Source organism: Conger conger, chromosome 3 (assembly GCF_963514075.1).
Source record: "Conger conger chromosome 3, fConCon1.1, whole genome shotgun sequence".
Taxonomy (NCBI): Eukaryota; Metazoa; Chordata; class Actinopteri; order Anguilliformes; family Congridae; genus Conger; species Conger conger.
In genome coordinates, this window is record NC_083762.1 from 62,147,741 (window position 1) to 62,167,487 (window position 19,747).

At 38.4% G+C, this 19,747-nt stretch overlaps 1 protein-coding gene across 1 annotated transcript in view; it reads left to right on the forward strand.

The window, feature by feature from the left end:
- Positions 1–19,747, forward strand: part of cntnap5b (contactin associated protein family member 5b) — an 88,241-nt gene that overhangs the window by 21,019 nt on the left and 47,475 nt on the right. Inside the window, exons 2-3 of the mRNA XM_061237170.1 lie at positions 6,666–6,776; positions 8,336–8,529. Of these exons, the coding sequence (XP_061093154.1) occupies positions 6,666–6,776; positions 8,336–8,529 (305 nt within the window). The remainder of the gene's footprint in view (positions 1–6,665; positions 6,777–8,335; positions 8,530–19,747) is intronic.

Consider the following 19,747-nt stretch of genomic DNA (forward strand, 5'->3'; position numbering starts at 1 on the left):
GCTACTCTAGGACCGAGTTTCGCAGCCACTGCTGTAGAGTAAAATTGACTGAATGTTTTTTACACTGCAAATGGTTCTAAAGTTTGCAATGACTCGTGAGCTGTCTTTGATCCCTTGTTGCTGCAATAGAGGATAAAGCAACTGATTTAATGTACAGTAGTTGATGCATCTGACCTGCCCTTTAGGTGGAGTTTCTGTCACCTCAGGTTCTGCAAAAGCTCCCCTGGCAGAAGATTTCAAGGGAGGATTATCAGGGTTTATCTGTAAATACTGAGTTGAGATGTAGCCCCTGTTTAGCAGAATCTATTTGCCAGTCTTGACATCAGAATTAATGTGTGCAGAAACAACCCTTGAACCTCTGAATGTTTGCCTTTTTGGGCATTCACAGTCCTTATTTTCCATTGTGCTAATTGACTAGCCTGGATAAGAAGATGCAGTTCAAAGGAGCCTACATGGAAGATGTCAAGGGATGATTAACACTGTTTTTGTGTAAATATTGAATTGAGATGTAGCCCCTGTGTGCCAGAACAATTTAATTTGATTTAGCAGACTTTATTTTGACATTAACTGTCAAATAATATTTCATTAGCATGATCAGCAATGTAATACACACAGCTGCAGTATTACCCTGCTGTAATATCCGGCTATTACAGCTTGACCAGCTTGAAAATTGAGCTGGTCAAGCTGGTCATAGACAGGTCTAGCTGGGTATGAGCCGATCAACCAGCTAATGTTGGCAGCTTATTGCCAGCTGTTTCAAAACATAGTCTGAACGGGTCAAACAGCTAAACCATGTCGAGCTGAGAGCTGGTCAACCAGCTAACCAGCTGTTTCAAAACCTAGCACTTGAGCTGTTTGTTTCAGCCAGGTAGTAGGACATTAAATTCTAAGAACTTCAGCAGGTCCATAAAGTTTTTTCTGCAGTTTTGCAGGGCCCTGAAAGGCTGCACCATTACTCTTGCATTGCCCGGCTTTAAAAATAAGTCCTGTCCGTGCTGACCTCAGAGAAATCCAACTCTTTATCAAACAGACACTGAGCCATTCTCCTAGCCAGGGATACTATACCCTCTACATAGGGGTGTGCAGATATACCACTAGCTGTATCTCTATGTGTATTTCCTCAACTGATAAAAGTAAGTCATTTGTATTTGTATTTGTTTTGTATTTACTAAAGATACAAGAAAGAAACCGGAATTGGGCATGGTTTTAACCAGAAACTGGGAAAGTGATGCTCCTCTGCTAAAGAGGAATGACTAGTGACTTTACTAGTTACTTCTGAGTTTGCTATTATTGGATAGAAAATGCACACTATATGAAGGAGAAATTTTGACAAGGAGAGATTACAGTATGTAGGCATATTTTGCCTCTATCTTCATGCTACTCTAGTTAGTTAGTTTAGATTTGGTAACAAAGTAGCAATTCATGTAAACGCTATGCCTGCTAGCCTATGTGCCTCTGAGTCTCCCACAGGCTATTTTGACAAGAATATAGCAGGGACAGGGGCAATTGGAGTTTCACTGCTGACTTGCTAACTCCATTATTAATTTTAAAAAATGCATTATTGATCAATGCATGACTTCTCTTTTTTGACAAATGTATGAATCACATCCGGCTTGTTTTTCCATGTTCTTGTTAGGCTAAGACATAAACGACAGCAGTCATATAACAAGCACTTGGGTAACCTGGCTATGTAACAACAAACAATTGAGGTTTCTCCAGCCCGACCAGACACAGACAGCCCAGGCGGACAACTTTTCCCCCACAAAGACACACATGCAAGAACCGTGGCCCTGTCTCCCGCATCCTTCTCTTCTCAGCTCATAGAGACTTACACTAGCACTTTGACATAGTTCATTGTTCTTCAAAAATTCAAATAATTATATTCACTTGTATGAATTATTACATATGAATTATTTTCTAGATGTAATTATGTGGGCGGCACACCCCTAGTCTACACCCCACTCAATGAACAGCTTATGCAAATCTACTGTATATGTTACATCATATTATATTATATTATATTTAGGCATTTTAGCAGAAGCTCTTATCCAAAGTGACTCACATTACATTAAATTCTTTATATAGAATCTATTCATACAGATGAATATTTGCTGATATTTTCTGAAGCAACGTATTAAGTGCTTCGCTCACTGGTACTGCCCAGGTCCCACCAGGGAAACAAACCTACAAACTTACCTCCCTAATCTTAGCTATTATACTACCCTGCCACCCTTCTGCACAGTTAATGCTCACTGACTAATACAACAGTCATCTGAGTGCAGGCCGCATGCAATTACCGTTCTGAAATTAGCCCATTCATACCGTTTTACCTTGCCCTTCCTGTGGGATTCTGTTTTTATGCCCTTAATGGCTTTTTAATTCAGGATGATGCCAAGCTCGCTAAATCTCAAACTCACTCAGTCATGGAGTTTCACAAAGCGTGTGCACCTGACTGCGCACTTTTGTTCAAAATTGCAATCCTCTGGGTTAAGTGGAGGGGAAAAAAAAACATGGCTTCATTAAAGAGTGTGCTGCGATAGTCCATATGTCAGACAGATGCCATACATATTACATTTTATAACAGGAGATCACTTAACCGGATTGTGCATGGCAACGCCAAGAATGCATCTCCACGCTATTATTCCGTACAATTAAAAACATAATAATGAAAAAAGAATGTGAAAGACAAAGTACGTGATCAACAAAAACCATGGAGGTCTGGCTAAGCTTCAGGCACTTAAAACATTTTTAAAAAATATATATTGTTTTTATTAATATAGAAGGCATTCTATCATGGCTATGTTGATAAAAAACAGGATAAAATGGCTGAGTGGAAAACAACATTTGCAAATGACTTGTAAGTGCAGCTTGTAAGCTTTTCTTATTTTATTCACTTTGCCATTTCCCTGTGGTTTAATAAAATTTTTCTGTGGAGCAGTGACAGGTGTATTCACTGTGCAAGGCGATGATTGGGTTTCCAACAATGACTCTGAAATAGCCAACGGCCCTTTTATTCACCCCTTCAAAATACAGAAAAATAAAAATGAATAGGCTAGACACGCACAAAAACGAACCAAAGACAAAACGGCAGACGGTGACAGCAGGTTAGGGAACTATTTCTTTATAACGGGCCCGACATAGATGGCTGCGGTAATCTACTTAAGGTTCTACGAGCCTGTAGGTCAGGACTACTCAACTCCTGCCCCAGAGGGTGGAATGGTGTCCTGATTTTTATATTCACCCTTGACTCACCATCCAGTTCAGACCCAAGAGGCCAGGGGAGGTAAGTATGTACAACTAAGTGCTAAGTCACACTGAAAATACTTTTCTGCCCTCTAGGACCAGGGTTGAATAGCCCTCAAGGTGTTGTTTAGAAAAAAGATGTGGTTGATAAACAGAACTAAGACCACCAACCAGAACAGCTCATTGATTTAAATGGCATGCCAATGCCAATAATGTAATGTAATGTAATGTAATGCATGCTTTACTTCCTGTTTGAAACCAATAATACATATCTCTCTGGCTCTGTCAAAATCAGCCTCTACCTACTCTGTCCTCCATAAAGTATTTACCATCTACTGAGCATACTGTGTACTTGTTAGAGCATACGTTTTAGTTTGCGGTGGGCAGTATGCAAAAATCCTCAATACTATTTTCGTGATGTTCCACCCTTGAACAGCATGGGTCATTGCTTTGAAGAAAAATATCAGCAATGCTGCGTCTCATTTCTAAACCAAAGCTTTGCTTCCAATTTATAGGTCCAAAATGGTAGTTTACTTCCTGAAAAGTATGCTCCCAAATATACTCAGCAATTTTAAGTACACTTTAGAGAAAGTTAGAGAAAATGTGGCCTACTTAAAAACTCTTTCATCCAGTATACTCTCAAGGACTGCACCCAATAGTATATGCATTAACCCATGTATTAACCCTGAGAGACATAAAGGCCATTGGCGATATCACATTTGATGCTCAGTTATGCCTTTTAGTTTACTTTTATACTAGAGCGATGGATGATTGGTCTTTGCTGCTATTATCGTTGTGCCCATCGCTGAGGCTGAAATTGTACTGAACCATAGCTGGCTCAGTTGTCATGACAACATTATTATATACTGTTCTCATCTCCTGTAATCATCTTTAGCAAAGTGTCATCAACTAGTTTCCATGTCTTCAGCTTGTAAATGACTTCAATGCATTCTCATCGTTTGTGTTCATACTTTATGAAAGTAAGTTAAGCGATAATGGAATGTTGGTGACAATACTATACAGTATATTCATCGGAGCATACATCCTTTAGGAAGCTCAGACTGTGACCACATTGAGGACTAGATCACTAGGTTCGCTTTCCATTGTATGTGATTTAGTGTTCGTTCAGAAAGCAGGGCTGCTCTATTTATTTTTATTTTAAAAAATGATCTAACTCCAATAATTGTCCTTACAAAAATATTTAAAAATATGTTTTATATATAATGTATATTGTATGTATTTGTAAGATGATTTATTTATTTTTTCACAATAATCAGGAAGCAGTAGGTCAATGATGTTGGAAATTATGTCGGTGAGCTTGGTTTGTTGGAACCCTTGAAATCTCCCTCTTTTCCCCTCCATAAAGCAGTGCTTTATTAGCAGAACCACTGACATTGTCTGGCTTTGAAAGGCTGTCTAACCTACAAATGAAAAACACAAAGACAGTACAACCCAATCAGGAGACATAGCGGCTCTTTTTCCGGGAGATTCAGCACTGAAGCAGCATCAACAGAAGTTCTGTTCAGCTGGCAGGCACAGCTTCGATATGTGAAGGGTTCACCCAGAAACAGAAGCTCTTCTGTCTCTCTCTCACCTTGAAAGCATCTCTAGTTAATTCAGCTTACTCCACTAGCCCTGGAAAATTCTGACCTTCTGCTCAAGTTTTTCCTTTTTTTCCCCCCTGCCTCATTTGAAGTTTAGAGCTGGTTATCAAACAGTTCTGCAGTAACCTTGACCACAAAATATGATTAACAGGGTTTTAAACATTTTCAGGGCAAAAACGGGAACCTTGACAAACTTTGGGTGAACTGTCTTTCTGACATACACAGTGAACATCAGTCATCACCTTCCTTTCTTCTGCCCTCTCTCCCCATTTTAATCATGCTTCTCCTCTTTCTTCAGCTTTCACTATGTCTTCAATTCGGGAGAATCGCTTCATGAGACTTGATAGCAATAGTTTTTTTTTTTTGGTCTGACACATTCAAGATACTTTTGAAAAGTTACGCTGCCTAATTTTCTTTTTGCTTTAATCAAAATGACTATCACCGCACGATTCAAATTTAGCCTGTGAAAGAGGGCCACATGCATACTTAATCAACGGTTACCGGGGAAACACTGCCTAGAGTGTCTGTCATACACTCAAGCGTGCAGAATTAATCTATCAAGGGGGAGATAGGGTTAGCATGTTTCAATCTCTGGAGTATTGCGTATAAACTGTAGTGTTTAAACATATACTCATCTGAACAAGAAAAGGTTAAGGTAATTACAGGCAGGTGTGTGTCTGTGTGTGGGTGCATGTGTGTGTGCTGACTGAGGAGAGGTAGAAATGCAATTTGTATAGCCATACTTAATATTGTTCATTATAACTATACCTTAATGTAATATGGTAATGAAAGTGGGTGTTTCATTTGTCATGCCAATGGAGCAGGAATCAAACTGAATTAAACTGAAAAAAGAGAAAAGATGGAGACGAAAAAGGGAAAGAGGCAGACAAAACGCAGCCGTGTTTATCAGAACAATATGACAATTACAAAAATTAGTAATGCACCAAAGCATAAAACAGTATGATATTTTAAAAATCTTCACAAAGAAACACTATACACGGAATTAACAGCATTATAGCCAGTTATAAACCATAGATACTTTTGTCAAAGTCCTACAGCCATACCTTGTCGATTGTGTGGCTTATTGAGATATAATTTTATGTTCATTATTTCTTACACTAGTTCAGCACTGCAGCGATACAATTTTTATCAATTTAAGGATTAGAGGACATGGCAGACAAAGGAGAGCAGACAGAAAATAAGCTGTATTGTGACAATGATGGGGGAGAACTGTGACTGAAGAATATTTGAGATATGTATTTAAACGTATAAAAAAGAACATTTTTATTATTACATTATAAAGCAAATCTCATTGAGAATACATACAGAAGGCATGTTCAAAGTGAGTGTCCATTTATGGGCCAAGTATATAAGCATCCAGATAACCCATGCCTTTCAACCCGAACAGCCTCTTCAGATGTAACGGCCCTTTCAGCAGACCTGAACAACTTATAATTGGAAATGTATGTAACTATTACACAGAGAAATCAAAATTGACACGGATTACTTTTCCCCTGATAATTCAAGTTTTTGTGTGGTGTTTGTATCGGTTCAGAACTGAGAATTATTCATGCCCCCTGAAGACCCATGCTTTGCTTTTGACTGATTTGCAAATCCCCAGAACTCTTTTCTGGGGACAGCAGACTAAAACACGAGTCTTCAGAGGGCCATCACTGTTACATTTATCACATAACGATTTCCATCACCTCAATCTCGCGAAAGGGAGCGAAAGGTAAGTATGGTGATCCTGAAAATATGACTTCATCAACCACTGAGAAAACACATTTTTGGTACCATTTATCTTCTTCTCTCTTACAGATTACTGCGACGAACCCTTGGTGTCGGTGCTCCCGCAAAAATCCTTTCAGAGTTCTTCGGTGTTCTCTGAAAACCATTCTCCTCGCTTCGCCAAACTTAATAGAAGAGAAGGTGAGTAACGTAATGAATAATCTCTGCTTCCTGTGATGGCCAAGACATCTTATTTACTCTAATCAATAGCAGTGCTGGCTGGAGAATGCCATTGGGAAATGACATTTTGTTTGCGGAGTAGGACAGTCGTGTTTCCTTGTCGATGTGTGTGATTAGACAGCCTATCAAACTCGTGTCCTTGGAGTGTACTATGCCATCTGGAGATAGCTGAATGCATGCAAACAGCTGCTGAAGAATGTAACCATGGTGTTTGCGTTCATTACACATGTATACTTATACATGCAATTGTAAAATAAAATAGTTTGCTTTGTTTAATTGTTGTTTATATTATTACACTACATAACCATGAATTATTCATTCTGTTTCACAAATTCATGAAAATTGTCACTTTTTCAAATGCATTCCATGTACCATTGTGTGTGTGCAAGTCACACAAATTGATCGAATGGAGTTCATTGTCTACATTCAGACTTCCATTTTAATGAAACGATTCATGTCAAACACGTTTATATTCACTGTCACTCTTTTTTAAATAAGTTGTCTGACGAGTGTAGGAGTGGCAGTGAAGACTGGGTTGATAAGTTTCTCCAGCCCGGAGAGGCTTCTGGGACGGAAGCCTTGTAAGCAGTTTTTCTCTGACGCCCTTTTCCTGGATCAATAGGATGTGAAGCCCTGTCTTTGGGGTCAGGAGCGGGGAGAATGTTCCAGAGCTGTTATCAGCACCGTGTGTCCATCCGAGGCTTTTCCTCAGTCGTTTGTTTTTGATGTTTCATTTTGTATTTGCTTTTAGTATTTTACAGAAAGTGTATTATGAATTAGGAAATATGTGTCTCTATCTCTATCTGTTTCACAGTGACCACACACATTTGTCTTTCCTCTTTTTGGACTTTTTAATGTTGGTCTTTGTCAATGGCCGAGCTGCGGTTGCTTCGATTTTCAATATGTGGTTAAGTATTACGCTCCCATAGAAATATAGTTTGGTTTCATCCTTAAGTTCCATAAAACAATCTTTACTCGTTTAGTTTATTGTGATTTGTACTGTGATATTAGCTGGGGTGGCGCATGGTTAGCCACAGTATTTTTTGTGTTTTATTTAGCTCCTCGTAAGCAAGCTACACTCTAATCTGCAACTGAATAGCTGTTTACTTTGACAGTTAGATGGGAAAACATTGTAAAATAATGTTGTATCTTTTAAAAATGACATTTTCCATAAAATCAGCCTCACATTAAGTTGTCATGACTTTATACAGTAGCCTATCCATTGGTAAACTTAAGAAAATATTACACTTGAATAGAAATCTCATCATTCTAATCATCATCATCACCACCATCCATCTGTCATTACAATGGCCTTGTGAAACAATAAAGCACATGACCAGTTCACCAATGTTTCACAACTACGCAAATATGGGCAAATTATTCAACACCAGCAACAAACCCCCACATGCCAACATTAAATCCGGCTAAACCGGCAACAAATGACTTCACATAGCAACAAATTCAGCTATACCAGCAACAAATTTACCAACACCAATATCGTGTCTGTCCTTTCTTCCTAGGAGGGGGGGGCTGGGTACCTCGCAGGACAGACCGGCACCGGTGGCTGCAGGTGGACCTGAGGGGCAGGGTGGAGATCACAGCCATTGCCACGCAAGGGCGCTATGGGAGCTCAGACTGGGTGACCAGCTATCTTCTGTTGTTCAGTGACACAGGCGGCGCCTGGAAGCAGTATAAACAAGAAGACAGTCTGTGGGTAGGTCCTGGCACTTTTAACCGTATGAGTATATTTGTATATTATCTTTCCCAATTAACACGAGCAGCTGATTTTACTCGACTGCAGTCCCTTTGGAGTGTGGAGTGTGTTTGTGTGCTTAGAGAAGCTGTTATTTGAGAAGAGAGAGGTCTTATTGAAATCAAATTTAGAAAAGCAATTTGTAAAGCAATACTCTACATTGTTTGTTACAAGTTGTCATTATCCTTAATGTATTGTGCTTGTGCGTGACTCGGAATTATAGATATCTGTTTCTGCAGTAAAGAACTACAGAGACGGGGAATCATTTAGCCAATTAAACCAATGACGGGGAATGATTTAGCCAATGAAACCAAAGAGAAACAGAAGACCGCCTTTATAGAGCTAATTTATGAGATGTTGCAGGCCTGCCAGGAGCCATTTTGGAGTTACATAGGATCCTTAGCAACCTCAGTGAACTCTTTTTCTTGGAGGTCTCAAATCTCTTCAATCATTAACTCACCACTTTCACCGAGACTGCCATGAACTTAACTATTAGACTTTTGTGGGTGATGGTGTCCCCTCTCTGTAGAGAGTATTGAAGTATTGGTCAAGGAGTTTCCTGAGGATCACAGGAGAAGGTGAATAAGTACTTTAATCTGTGTTTGAAATGAAAATCTGAACAGACTGAGACTGGAAATATACCAGAGACTCTTCCAGGTCTATTTTACGGATCTAACATCATGGTACAGTAGATGAAATCTCTTAAGGCCCTCTTCTGACTTTACCTTTAAAATGGATGGAGAACATAGCTTTATTTATTACATTTGTAGTGATTGTTGTTGGGATATTGTATCTCAGATACTATACAAATTCTGATTTAAGCAGCAACATATTTTCAGATCGATTTCCAAAAATACTTCTGGACATATTTACACTGTAGATACTGTATTTTTCCATCACCACGGATCAGCAATGGTCTTGAACACACTAGCACTAAAACCTGTTTCGAAAACAGTTTTGGCACCTTAAACCCACACTATCACAGGTTTCACAAAAACATTTTAGTTTAAAACATTTGGAAGATAGAAAACATTTAGAAAACCCTTAACTGGTTTTAGCCGTCAGTGTGTACAAGACCAGTTTTCTAAACCTACGCATATAATCATTCTTCTTGAGTCATAAATAAATGAAGTAGAGTTCCATTGCTGGTACTGAACAGTTTTGAGGGAGTTACAAACATTACATTTTAATGTCATGGTTGCCGATTGCAATTCATCTTGGATGGAGGAGAAGACATGGCACACTTAGCACGTGACAAATCGATCGAATTTGTTTATTTTTTTAACTTTAAACATTGTTATGGTTACCATGAAATTCAAAAGACCAAATCTGCTGTGTGGACCACATTCTAAGTTCTAGGTTGTCACTATGACAAATTTAACAACAGAAATAACTCTGCACATCTAATCTATTCTCTCCCAGTAGTTCCCTGAAAACCGTTTAGAACTCAGGCTTGCATGATTTAAACTTAACATGGGTTTTTAAGATAAATGCTGTTACTTTGGAAAAATAAGCCATGTCAAAAATAAAAAGCTAATGTAATGCTGTTTTAACAATGCATAATAATGATGTACAAGAAAACATCTGCCATAGGCTACATGAAAATATATATTTTGTTCTCCTCTGTTAACTTTTAGAGGACTGTCACCCTTTCCCATTCTGATTCCTACATGGTGATTAGCCTTTTCAGATGCTTGTCGAAGAAACAACATATTATATACTGTTACAATTTTGTTAGACTTTCTTCAGTAAAGGAGATAATCTACATTTTCAGCTCTGGTAGGTCAATATTGTTATTACTACCTACATACAATGGGTTCACATCAATCAGATGTTTCTAGAAAAATCTGTAAAGTGGGACACATGAAACCCACTCTGGCTCAGACGGAGAGGGCTTTGAATCCTTGACACAAAGGGTAAGCAGAAATCTGCTCCTAAGATGCTCGAAAACAGAAAACATGAACCAACAAAACGCAAAGCACTGCTCTCATTTTGTACTCACAACACATTACAGAAACCCATGATCCATTTTCCTTTCGTCTTTGCCATTTCATGTATAGACATATAAGTGTTCCAGCTGCAATGGTTATCAGTATAAATTGTGTGCACAGCATGTTAGAGTACACAACTTACTGTAGTTAGGGAATGTGGAGGACACTGTGTCATGCTTGAAGTAGTTCTGAAATGCCTTTATGTTTCATTTTAAATTACTGAAAGTCTTCATACGCTATAAAAAACATATACAACAGGAAAACTTGAGGTAGTGGCAGAGGAGTTTTTCAAGAACAGGATTTATATTTTAGAAGATAGAAAGAAATAAACGTGTGAGTGTTCTGACCTGCTGTCTGAACAGAATAATCAGTCAGCGCTTTGTTGCATGGAGGGAGTGCATGTGGAAGCAAGTTCTCACTGTATGGTCTCGAATGTCGACTGATTTTGCATGCTGGTCACACCGATTCCTTTACGCGGCTAGTTGCACACAGCTGACTCATGTGCATGCTAATGTCCCCTGTGGAACTGACAGACCTGCTGGCTCTTTCTGTGTGCCTCACCGCTACAGTACATCTGTGCATTATACAATGGAATAGCAAAATAAAAAAATGTGCATTTGCCTCAGACCATGAAATAATAAAATCATTCGGGATTCAAGTTTTAGAAAGGTATAGCGTATTAAAATAATCCATGGAATATCACTTGGAGCATAGAAAAGTGAATTATTGTGGATAGAAAATATGTGGCTAAGTGCATTGCACTTCACAGCCGCTGCCTAGCTCAGACTGACCCACAGAACTGAGCTGCCCACAGGAATGAATATAGGTATCTACCATGTGGCCAAGAGCTACCAGGCTACCAGGCTCAACTCAAAAAATGTGAACAATATCCCTGTCACTACAGATGCATGTAGCATGTAGTTTGTAACAGTGGTTAAATAACTGGGTTTTTAATGAAATGGTTGTACTGCAAGTCCTATTACAAGCTGTGTGTTGAGCAAGGTATAGTACTTATAGTCACCTGAATTGCTTCAGCATTTATCCAGTTGCCTAGGCATGCTGAGTAATAAATTAATACCAAAAAACTATGAGTTTCAATCAGAGTGTCACAACCATCCCTAACCCAGGCAGCCATTACATAGCCAGCTATTTTGGCATGTGGGTTTGAAGCTAGAAAGAATGTAGCACATTCAACTGGAGAATTATTGCCACTGAAGTTAAACCATTTTACCTGCAATATTGTGATTGCTAAACAAAAAAAAGATGCGATGAGAATTATTACTTTTGTACCTCAAAATCACTTTCTTTTTGGCTTATTTAATATATTTAACTTCTCCTGTAAGCTCAAAGGGGAATATGGGTCTCTGCAAAATTGATCAGCTAACCAGAACTCATCCCTTGCTGGTCAATTAGATGGTGGTAAAACAAACCCATTGTTGCAACCATCCCCGTCATTGTTTCAAAGTCTCCCCTGTACATATCTATTTGTGGTGGAACTAAGATGAATGATTAATTGTTTTGAAGATGTTTCCAGTTGTGTGTGTGAACAGACTGCTATGGAACAGAGGTGTCTGGAGAGCTATTGTGTATAGTGTTCATTCGAAGCAAATATTCTCACAGACACACCTTTGGTGACAACGTAAGCACTATGACACCTGGAAGTGATGCAAATGGAAGACCGTTGGTAGTTTTGGTAGTTTTGTGGTCTGCAATAAACTAATTTGCATCGACATGCTTTGGGCAACACGATTGGGGAATGTGTCAATAGAAACATTCAGCATTCTGCAAGCTTCACTCAAACGCTGGTGCATTGAACTATTTTGGTGGCATTATGAAGGCGCATATACCAATGCATGAACATGCAGTGGATGCCAGTAGTATTTTAATTTGACTATTTGAAATGCAAGCTGTGTTATGCAGTCCAAGGCTTGGTATTTAGTCAAGCATCTGTATGCAGTTAATACTGTGAGCTACTTCAATGAGAGACACAAGGAGCTGGCTCTACACCTGCAAATTGTGTAAGATATGCCTTTGTTAAAATCGTGGCTACTTACTCCATATGTTCAACCCAGAACACATTTTCTTTTAATGCATCTGCAGAGCTAGGTTAATGAACAGCGAAACTCTGCAATGTCAAAAATGCGTTTCAGAATGGATCACTGTTCCGCAAAAATACAGCCCTTAGAAGGTCAGTGCATTCTTTGTGGCGTGCTGTGTTTTACATTACATAGCCATATGCCTTGAATGTGAGCTATACCTCACAGAGGACACATTACAGGACATTCACACAGAGAGAGGCAGAGAGGCATATGACGATTGCAGTGGAGATTGCACAGGCACAGATGAGAGTGCAGGGTTTGTATTTATTTGTATTCATTTATTAGGTCTGACTGTAGGGTTGGATGGAATGGATTTACAGAAGATTCTGGCTGTATTAAATTTAAAAAGTCACATCCTTTGGTATCTGAATGGCGGGAGGGGGATGGCTCATCACGGGAACAGAAAATCATTTGTAAGCATTTCAGAGTTGTAAACTGGTGTATTATTGAATGTTTGTTTTGTTGGTATTATAAATAGTGCTATCACATAAATAGATTGTGTGTGCAATAAACAAGTTTATTAATCTATGAATAAATAATGATGATTAATAATAATAATAATAATAATAATAATAATAATAATAATAATAATAATAATAATCGTAATAATAATAATAATGATAAACTTACAATGCACTTATTTGGCATGGAACATTTTTGAAGTAGTTGAATGCTGGCTTCTTTAGCTGGCTTTCTATGGTTCCCTTACACACACAGTGTAAACATTGAATATATCACTGGAAGTAATATTTAAATGTGGATCCCTTTCTCCTCGATTAAAATAGAATATTGAGTTTAACAGTGCACCTAAGCTTATGATTAGCATAGTTAGTTCCTATCCTCTTTTATTTGCCATGGTATTACTTATGATAAAGAATAATGGTGTATTTTATTTTTAATGAATACAGCCTGTAATTTCTAAGGTCACCAGATGTTAATTCCTGCCAGTTCCAAGTTTTAAAAACATAAATTTCTCACACGTCCCTAACATAGATTTACCAGCCTCTCCATATTTTCATTAATTATGACACTCACTTTTCTGAGATCTCAATTGAATGGGTCTGCAAAAAACATGTATCTCTACCAATGACTCATTGTTTTTTTTTTTTTGTGATATTTGTAAAGTAGGATCCTTGTGCTTCCAGTCTTGTTTGGCCAATGTCAAACAGTCAGGCACATCCATCGCAATATTTCCCTTTATAAATACAGCATTTAAAAAAATCTAAGGGTAACACAAACTGTGACATATTGATGTGTCAATGTTAAATTCAGCTCTGTATGTCTGTACTGGTATTTTATTCTGATACAGCATGCATTGATACATCACAGTCTGTCTTAACCCAGTTTTATCACTCCTGTAGGAATCCAGAAGATCATGGAGCAGATCTGGTAATTAGCATGGAAACTGCCTGTTGAAGCTAACCAAAATCATGAGCCGATCATGATTATGGCTTCAGAGCCTTGGATGACACACAGATGATGGTCATGTTGGCATATGCACAAGCCTGTAGTGTGATGATTCTCGCACCCGTGCCACTGCAGTCGATAGAAAAAAAATCTGCACCAACCGAACAAGCTGTTGGACCACCTACAGTGTACTTCCAGTTCTCATAGACTCTGACTTCATATGCTATCAGAAGGTCTGAACTGTCCAGCGAGCTCCAGGGAGGCTGTAAATTAGGGAAAAGTCATGTCTGTTTATTCAGAGTTTAGCTGTGTATTTTGGGGATTAGTGGCATATTCAGTGATTTGCTTGGTATTTGCAGGTAAATTGGATTTTGGAGTTTGGCTGTATTGTTACGGTCTGGCGTGGTTTTTAATTTGTATGTTTTTGGCAGGCTTATTATGCGTTGAGGATTTCAAAGTGAATTTGGCAGTTCGCCATATATTCAGGGGAAATCAATGCCTGCTACAGGCTCTAAAGTTCAGTGCTTTAAAGTTCAGCTCAAAGCAGAGACACTGCAAGTAAATAATAAAAACATATTTTTTAATGTGCTACTTAACTGATTTCATTGGCACATTTGCTGTCGCTGCCACACCGTTTAAATTTAGCCTAATTTAATTTGATGAAATGTAAAAGCAACCCAACTGTCTTCCAGAAGGCAACTTATTATTTATTTATTTATTTTTAATCACTGCTGGGATAATTTTAACATTGGTAGTTGTCAAATGAAACCTTGCAGAAGTGGTTGGGTGTGAAACAGAACTGTTGTCAGATGATACCTGATTATACTGATGTCCCAAAGAATGTCATTTTTCAAATTATTATTTTCCCAGTTCTGTCTCCTCTTGAAACATGCTTGAGTGATGCAGTACTGTAACTGTGGGCAACACATTTGCAAGGATTGCATAAATATTGTACGTCAATATAAAAATAAAAATATTCATCCTACAGCAAGAGTTTTTCAAAGCCAAAAACGAGAAAATTCTTGACTGGCCTGGCATTAATCTGATCTGATCCACAGTCAAATTCATTTAGATCACATTCTTCCCCATTCTGACATTTGGTCTGAAAAACAGCTGCACCTCTTGACCACATCTGCATACTTTTATGCATTTAGTTGCCGCCACAATATTTGCTGATTTAAATATTTCCATTAATTAGCTGGTGCACATATCTACCTTATAAAGTGGTCACTGAGTGTACATACATTTGACTCAAAATACTATGAAACAAAAGCTTAAACCCGTAGGCGACAGCATTCAGACACTAGAGTGTTCTGTACATTTATTGTAGTGCATAGTTTAATAGCGTAATCAGGGACAGAGCATTCTGCAGGGCCCAGTGGGACGACCATTTTACCTTCCCCGTCAAACTTGGTTGCCGTGGTGCTGAGGCGTGCTGTATTTTTGCCTCCTGGGCCCGTCGTCCTGTGATCCAGCGACAAGGGAGGGGAGGCGGACTAAGAATATCAGATGACAAAGAAGTTCCTCTCTGTGTGGCATTAATGATCCCATTAACCGCGGTAAAGGTCGAGGGAATAGCCAGCATCAATGCAACACACAGGTGACTGCTCGCAGGTCCCAAGATATCCTGGTACAGCTCATCAAATACCCATTCAGATCAATGCACTCTGCATGACCGTTGCCCGAGTTAAACGAATGGCAAGGTGAAACAGCCAGAGGGCATACTAATTTTGCATCTTTTATGAGTTCACCGCTGAAGTAATGACGACTGAATTATTACTGTTCTGTTCTCTGAAACACAGTGCACATCGGTCAAGGGTGCAACCGTAGGTCAGAATGAGTTGAACCCAATTCCCTGTCCACTACATCACACTGCTGCCTGAAACATCCAGTAATGTGATCTGATTGGACACTTAGGGCTGCCTTGAATATCATATTTAATATATAATATATAAGTTCAGTGGAAGTTCTGATATAGTGGCCCAATGGCCCAATGGCAATGAATAGCCATAGCTTCTATTCCCTACACCATCCCAAACTCCCCATGAAAAAAGCTTTTTAAACAGCTTTTAAGATTTTTCTTTGTTGCACAAATTCTATGAACAAAAAATAATTAGCAAAATAATATCAAGCTCAAAAATGAGACAATAGTCATTGCTGAATGAAAGCTATGTAAGAATGAAATGCAGACCTGCAATGTCCCAAATTTTCAAGATCATTGTCACATCATTGTCACGAAGTTTTACTCGTATAACCAGGAATAATCCAGTTCTGGACATTTTGTTTTAATTGGTACCTGATCCTTTTCTCACCAGATCTCTGTTTCTCTCTTTGAAAACCTTCTGACAAAATTTTGAAATGTTTGAACTTTTTGGGCACAGTCTCCCGGTGCGGGTGGCACTGTGGTGTAGTTTGGTTTCAGCTGCTGTCAGTAGAAACTCTGGGCATCTGTACCTAACTTAAAGTGATGAAGCATCTTTGCTCAGTTGGAGCCCAGGCTGTGAACGACAGTTGGTAGAATTATGGCAGAACCACAACTGACAATTCAGCATTAAGTGGATTAATTATCAACACTGAAGCTGGAGAGAAGATGCTCTTGTGCTTCAGCAATCTGGTACGCAAACAACTGGCATCTATTGACAGCACTGTAGCCATAAAGATGGCTTCCAGTTTCACTGAAAATCATTGATTACCCTCTGCCAACAAACTATCAAAAAATTGCCAACATAATTTATATTACTTAACTTTAAAACAAGAGTAGGCAAGGCATTTGCAATTATGGCTCCAATTGTATGGAATTTTCCAGATTTTATCAGGGCCTCTGACAGTCTTCTTTTAAATACCCTTTCTTTGTTTGCTTTCAACCTCATTACTACTTTCCCCGTATCACTGTATTCATTTATATTCAGTGTTTACTATCTTTATTATGTTTTATTTCTTTAATTCACATCTTCTCATCCGCCTTGTCCATCGAGCATAGACAAGTATGCTAGCAAGCTTGGAGAGGCCATTGTGTTCTTATTGTTATGTTAATTTTCCATGACAAGTGAATTTTTCCAGGCTTGTTAGCTGCGATGTGCGAATCGGGTCCCTCCACTGGTAGCATGGCTAAACAAGACAAACTGTCTCCTTAGGAATGAGATGCATATATTCGGCTGATGAAACCACTAACAGGGAGTCCTCCAGTGGGGAGCATAAGACTCTTAAGGAGGCAGCCATCACCATGCCTTCATTACAGGAATATAAATATCCAAATCACAGTGGCTGAAGGCCTGTTTACATGACTGGTAACTAACCTGGGCTCTGTGATCGAATGGAAAAGAGGAGGAGACCCATGGGCCCCATTCAAAGACACATGTTTATATTCGGAGGATTGTTGTGAGGATACACTGTGGCTGTTTTTTTTTTCCCTTTCTTTTTCCGAAGGCGAAAATGCGTAATCCTGGGACTGGGTTCTCCCTCAGCACCTCGCAAAATAGACCAGCCATCAGAGATGCCCAAGGCTGATGCTGATGTAATTCCACAGGGCTCAGGCCTTTTTTTTCTTAACCATTGTTCCACTGCAATCTTTGGTGAGCTTTTTAATTTTGAAGTCGTTGCGTCATCTATAGGTTTCTATCAACTGTGGCACAGAGAGAAATTACTGTATGGCCAAAACCACTGCATTATTCTCATAATAATAATAATAATAATAATAATAATTATTATTATTATTATTATTATTATTAGTATTATTATTATTATTATTATTATTATTATTATTATTAGTATTATTATTATATACTTTATTTAAACTCGATAGCATCATAGGTCAAGACATTAAAATGACAGACCTCTTTTTGTGATGGTTGAGTGGAAATAATTTACAAATTATTATTATTAATTTGTAAATTTCCTGGGGTGGTTTGATACAGTACATTGATCAGCACATATTCTGTTTTGGGTTATGTATGAAATAAATTAACATTATCTACATTGCGTCTTACCTGCACTAATGCCTTGAATATCAATTTCTATTGATTACCTTATTGCAACATTACATTAATTTTAAAAGAATGGCAAATGTTTGGCACTCAGGGCTGAGAAGGTTCAGGGCTGGGGCCTGGTCCTCAAAGCAGGATTACTGAGTTTGGCAATAACTGCACAAACAACTGTTTTTACTTTTTACAGTCCATGTTCCAGGTTTGGATGCGGTCCAGGTTTTACTCAGAGCAATTATCCAACTAACTCAGTAATCCTGCTTTGTGGAACAGGCCCCTAGTCTCTTCTGTCTGAGGGACAGTTCTCCTATTCTCAGGAATCTAGGCCATAAAATGTGTGGAGTAGACCATAGCACGATGGACTGCCAAGCTATATACAGTATCTGTATCTTTCAGTGCTGTGATATCATTGCTTTCTGTCATTCTTCCTGTTTCCCCCATCTGAATAGAACCATGTAAAAATATACACAAAGTAATGTTTGACTACCCCCTCCCCACAAAAAAAAGTTAAGCAGTTGCAGAACATTAATCACTCTAAAAAAACACCTACCTAGATTCCTTCTTATTAAGCATCCCAGTCATTCCTATTAAAGTCCTTTCAAAAATGTGTTTAATCTTGATCATCCGCTATTTTAAAGATCATTAGAACGTTAACGTACTGCAATGATGATTTTATTTATTAATGAACCCCTTCAGACCTGAATCAAAATTTTTTATGATTATTAGTACATTAAAAATTATTAAAAATTAATTAACAATCATTTTAGAATTGACTAAAGCAAGCAATACATTTAGTGAATGATAACATATATTTAGACAGTGGAGAAAAATTGATCGGATGATGAACACAGGCCCATGTTAAAACTGTTCTGTGGCTGAGGGCCACTTTGGCCTTGCTTTATATGGATTAATGGGCAGTTATCACAATCAGGGAGCATGCGTTTCTGCAAACGGCTGCCCTTTGCAGAGGGTATCTTTGCCTTCGGCTTTCATGCTGACATCAACTCAGGCACAGTTGTTCGTGAAATGTCAGCAAGTCACATTGTGTGCCAACGATCATCCTTCTGTGAAATGTACTGAGCTCTCTTCTTACAGCTGCAACAGACATAAGTGTGTAATTTGTTCATCATTTGCATTCAGGACAATGCATGTTTGTTATTTGCTTCATTAAAACATCTGAGTGGTAGTATTTCCTTGGCAAATACTTGCTGCCCTTCATTAACTCTCAGTTTTTTTTTACCACAAACTGCATACACACTGAATATACATAATATAAAATCATTTTGATAAATTCCAGACTGCTTGAGTTGTGTTCACTGGAAATGTAATTCCATATGAGGATACGAGGACCCATGTAATTGAAAAATAGTGACATTTATCAATGAATATTCCTCAGAGAAACCATGACGAAGGGGAGGGGGGCCAACTATCATGGACACAACATATTTATTTGTTATTTATTTTAAATTCCCACTTCATTTTCTATCCCTCAAGACAGGTAGTGCCCAAGGCTAGCATTTGAATATTTGAATTGCCTATGCCTAGAACTGGCCTTGGATAGTACCTTTAATTAATCCAGATACACTCAAAGAAGAGATGTATTATTTATTCTACACATAGGCTGTGTCAAGAGTGCTTTGACATAGGTTGTGTTAATTCTGAATAATTTTGACACACAATGTGCAAGAATACTGTTCAGTTG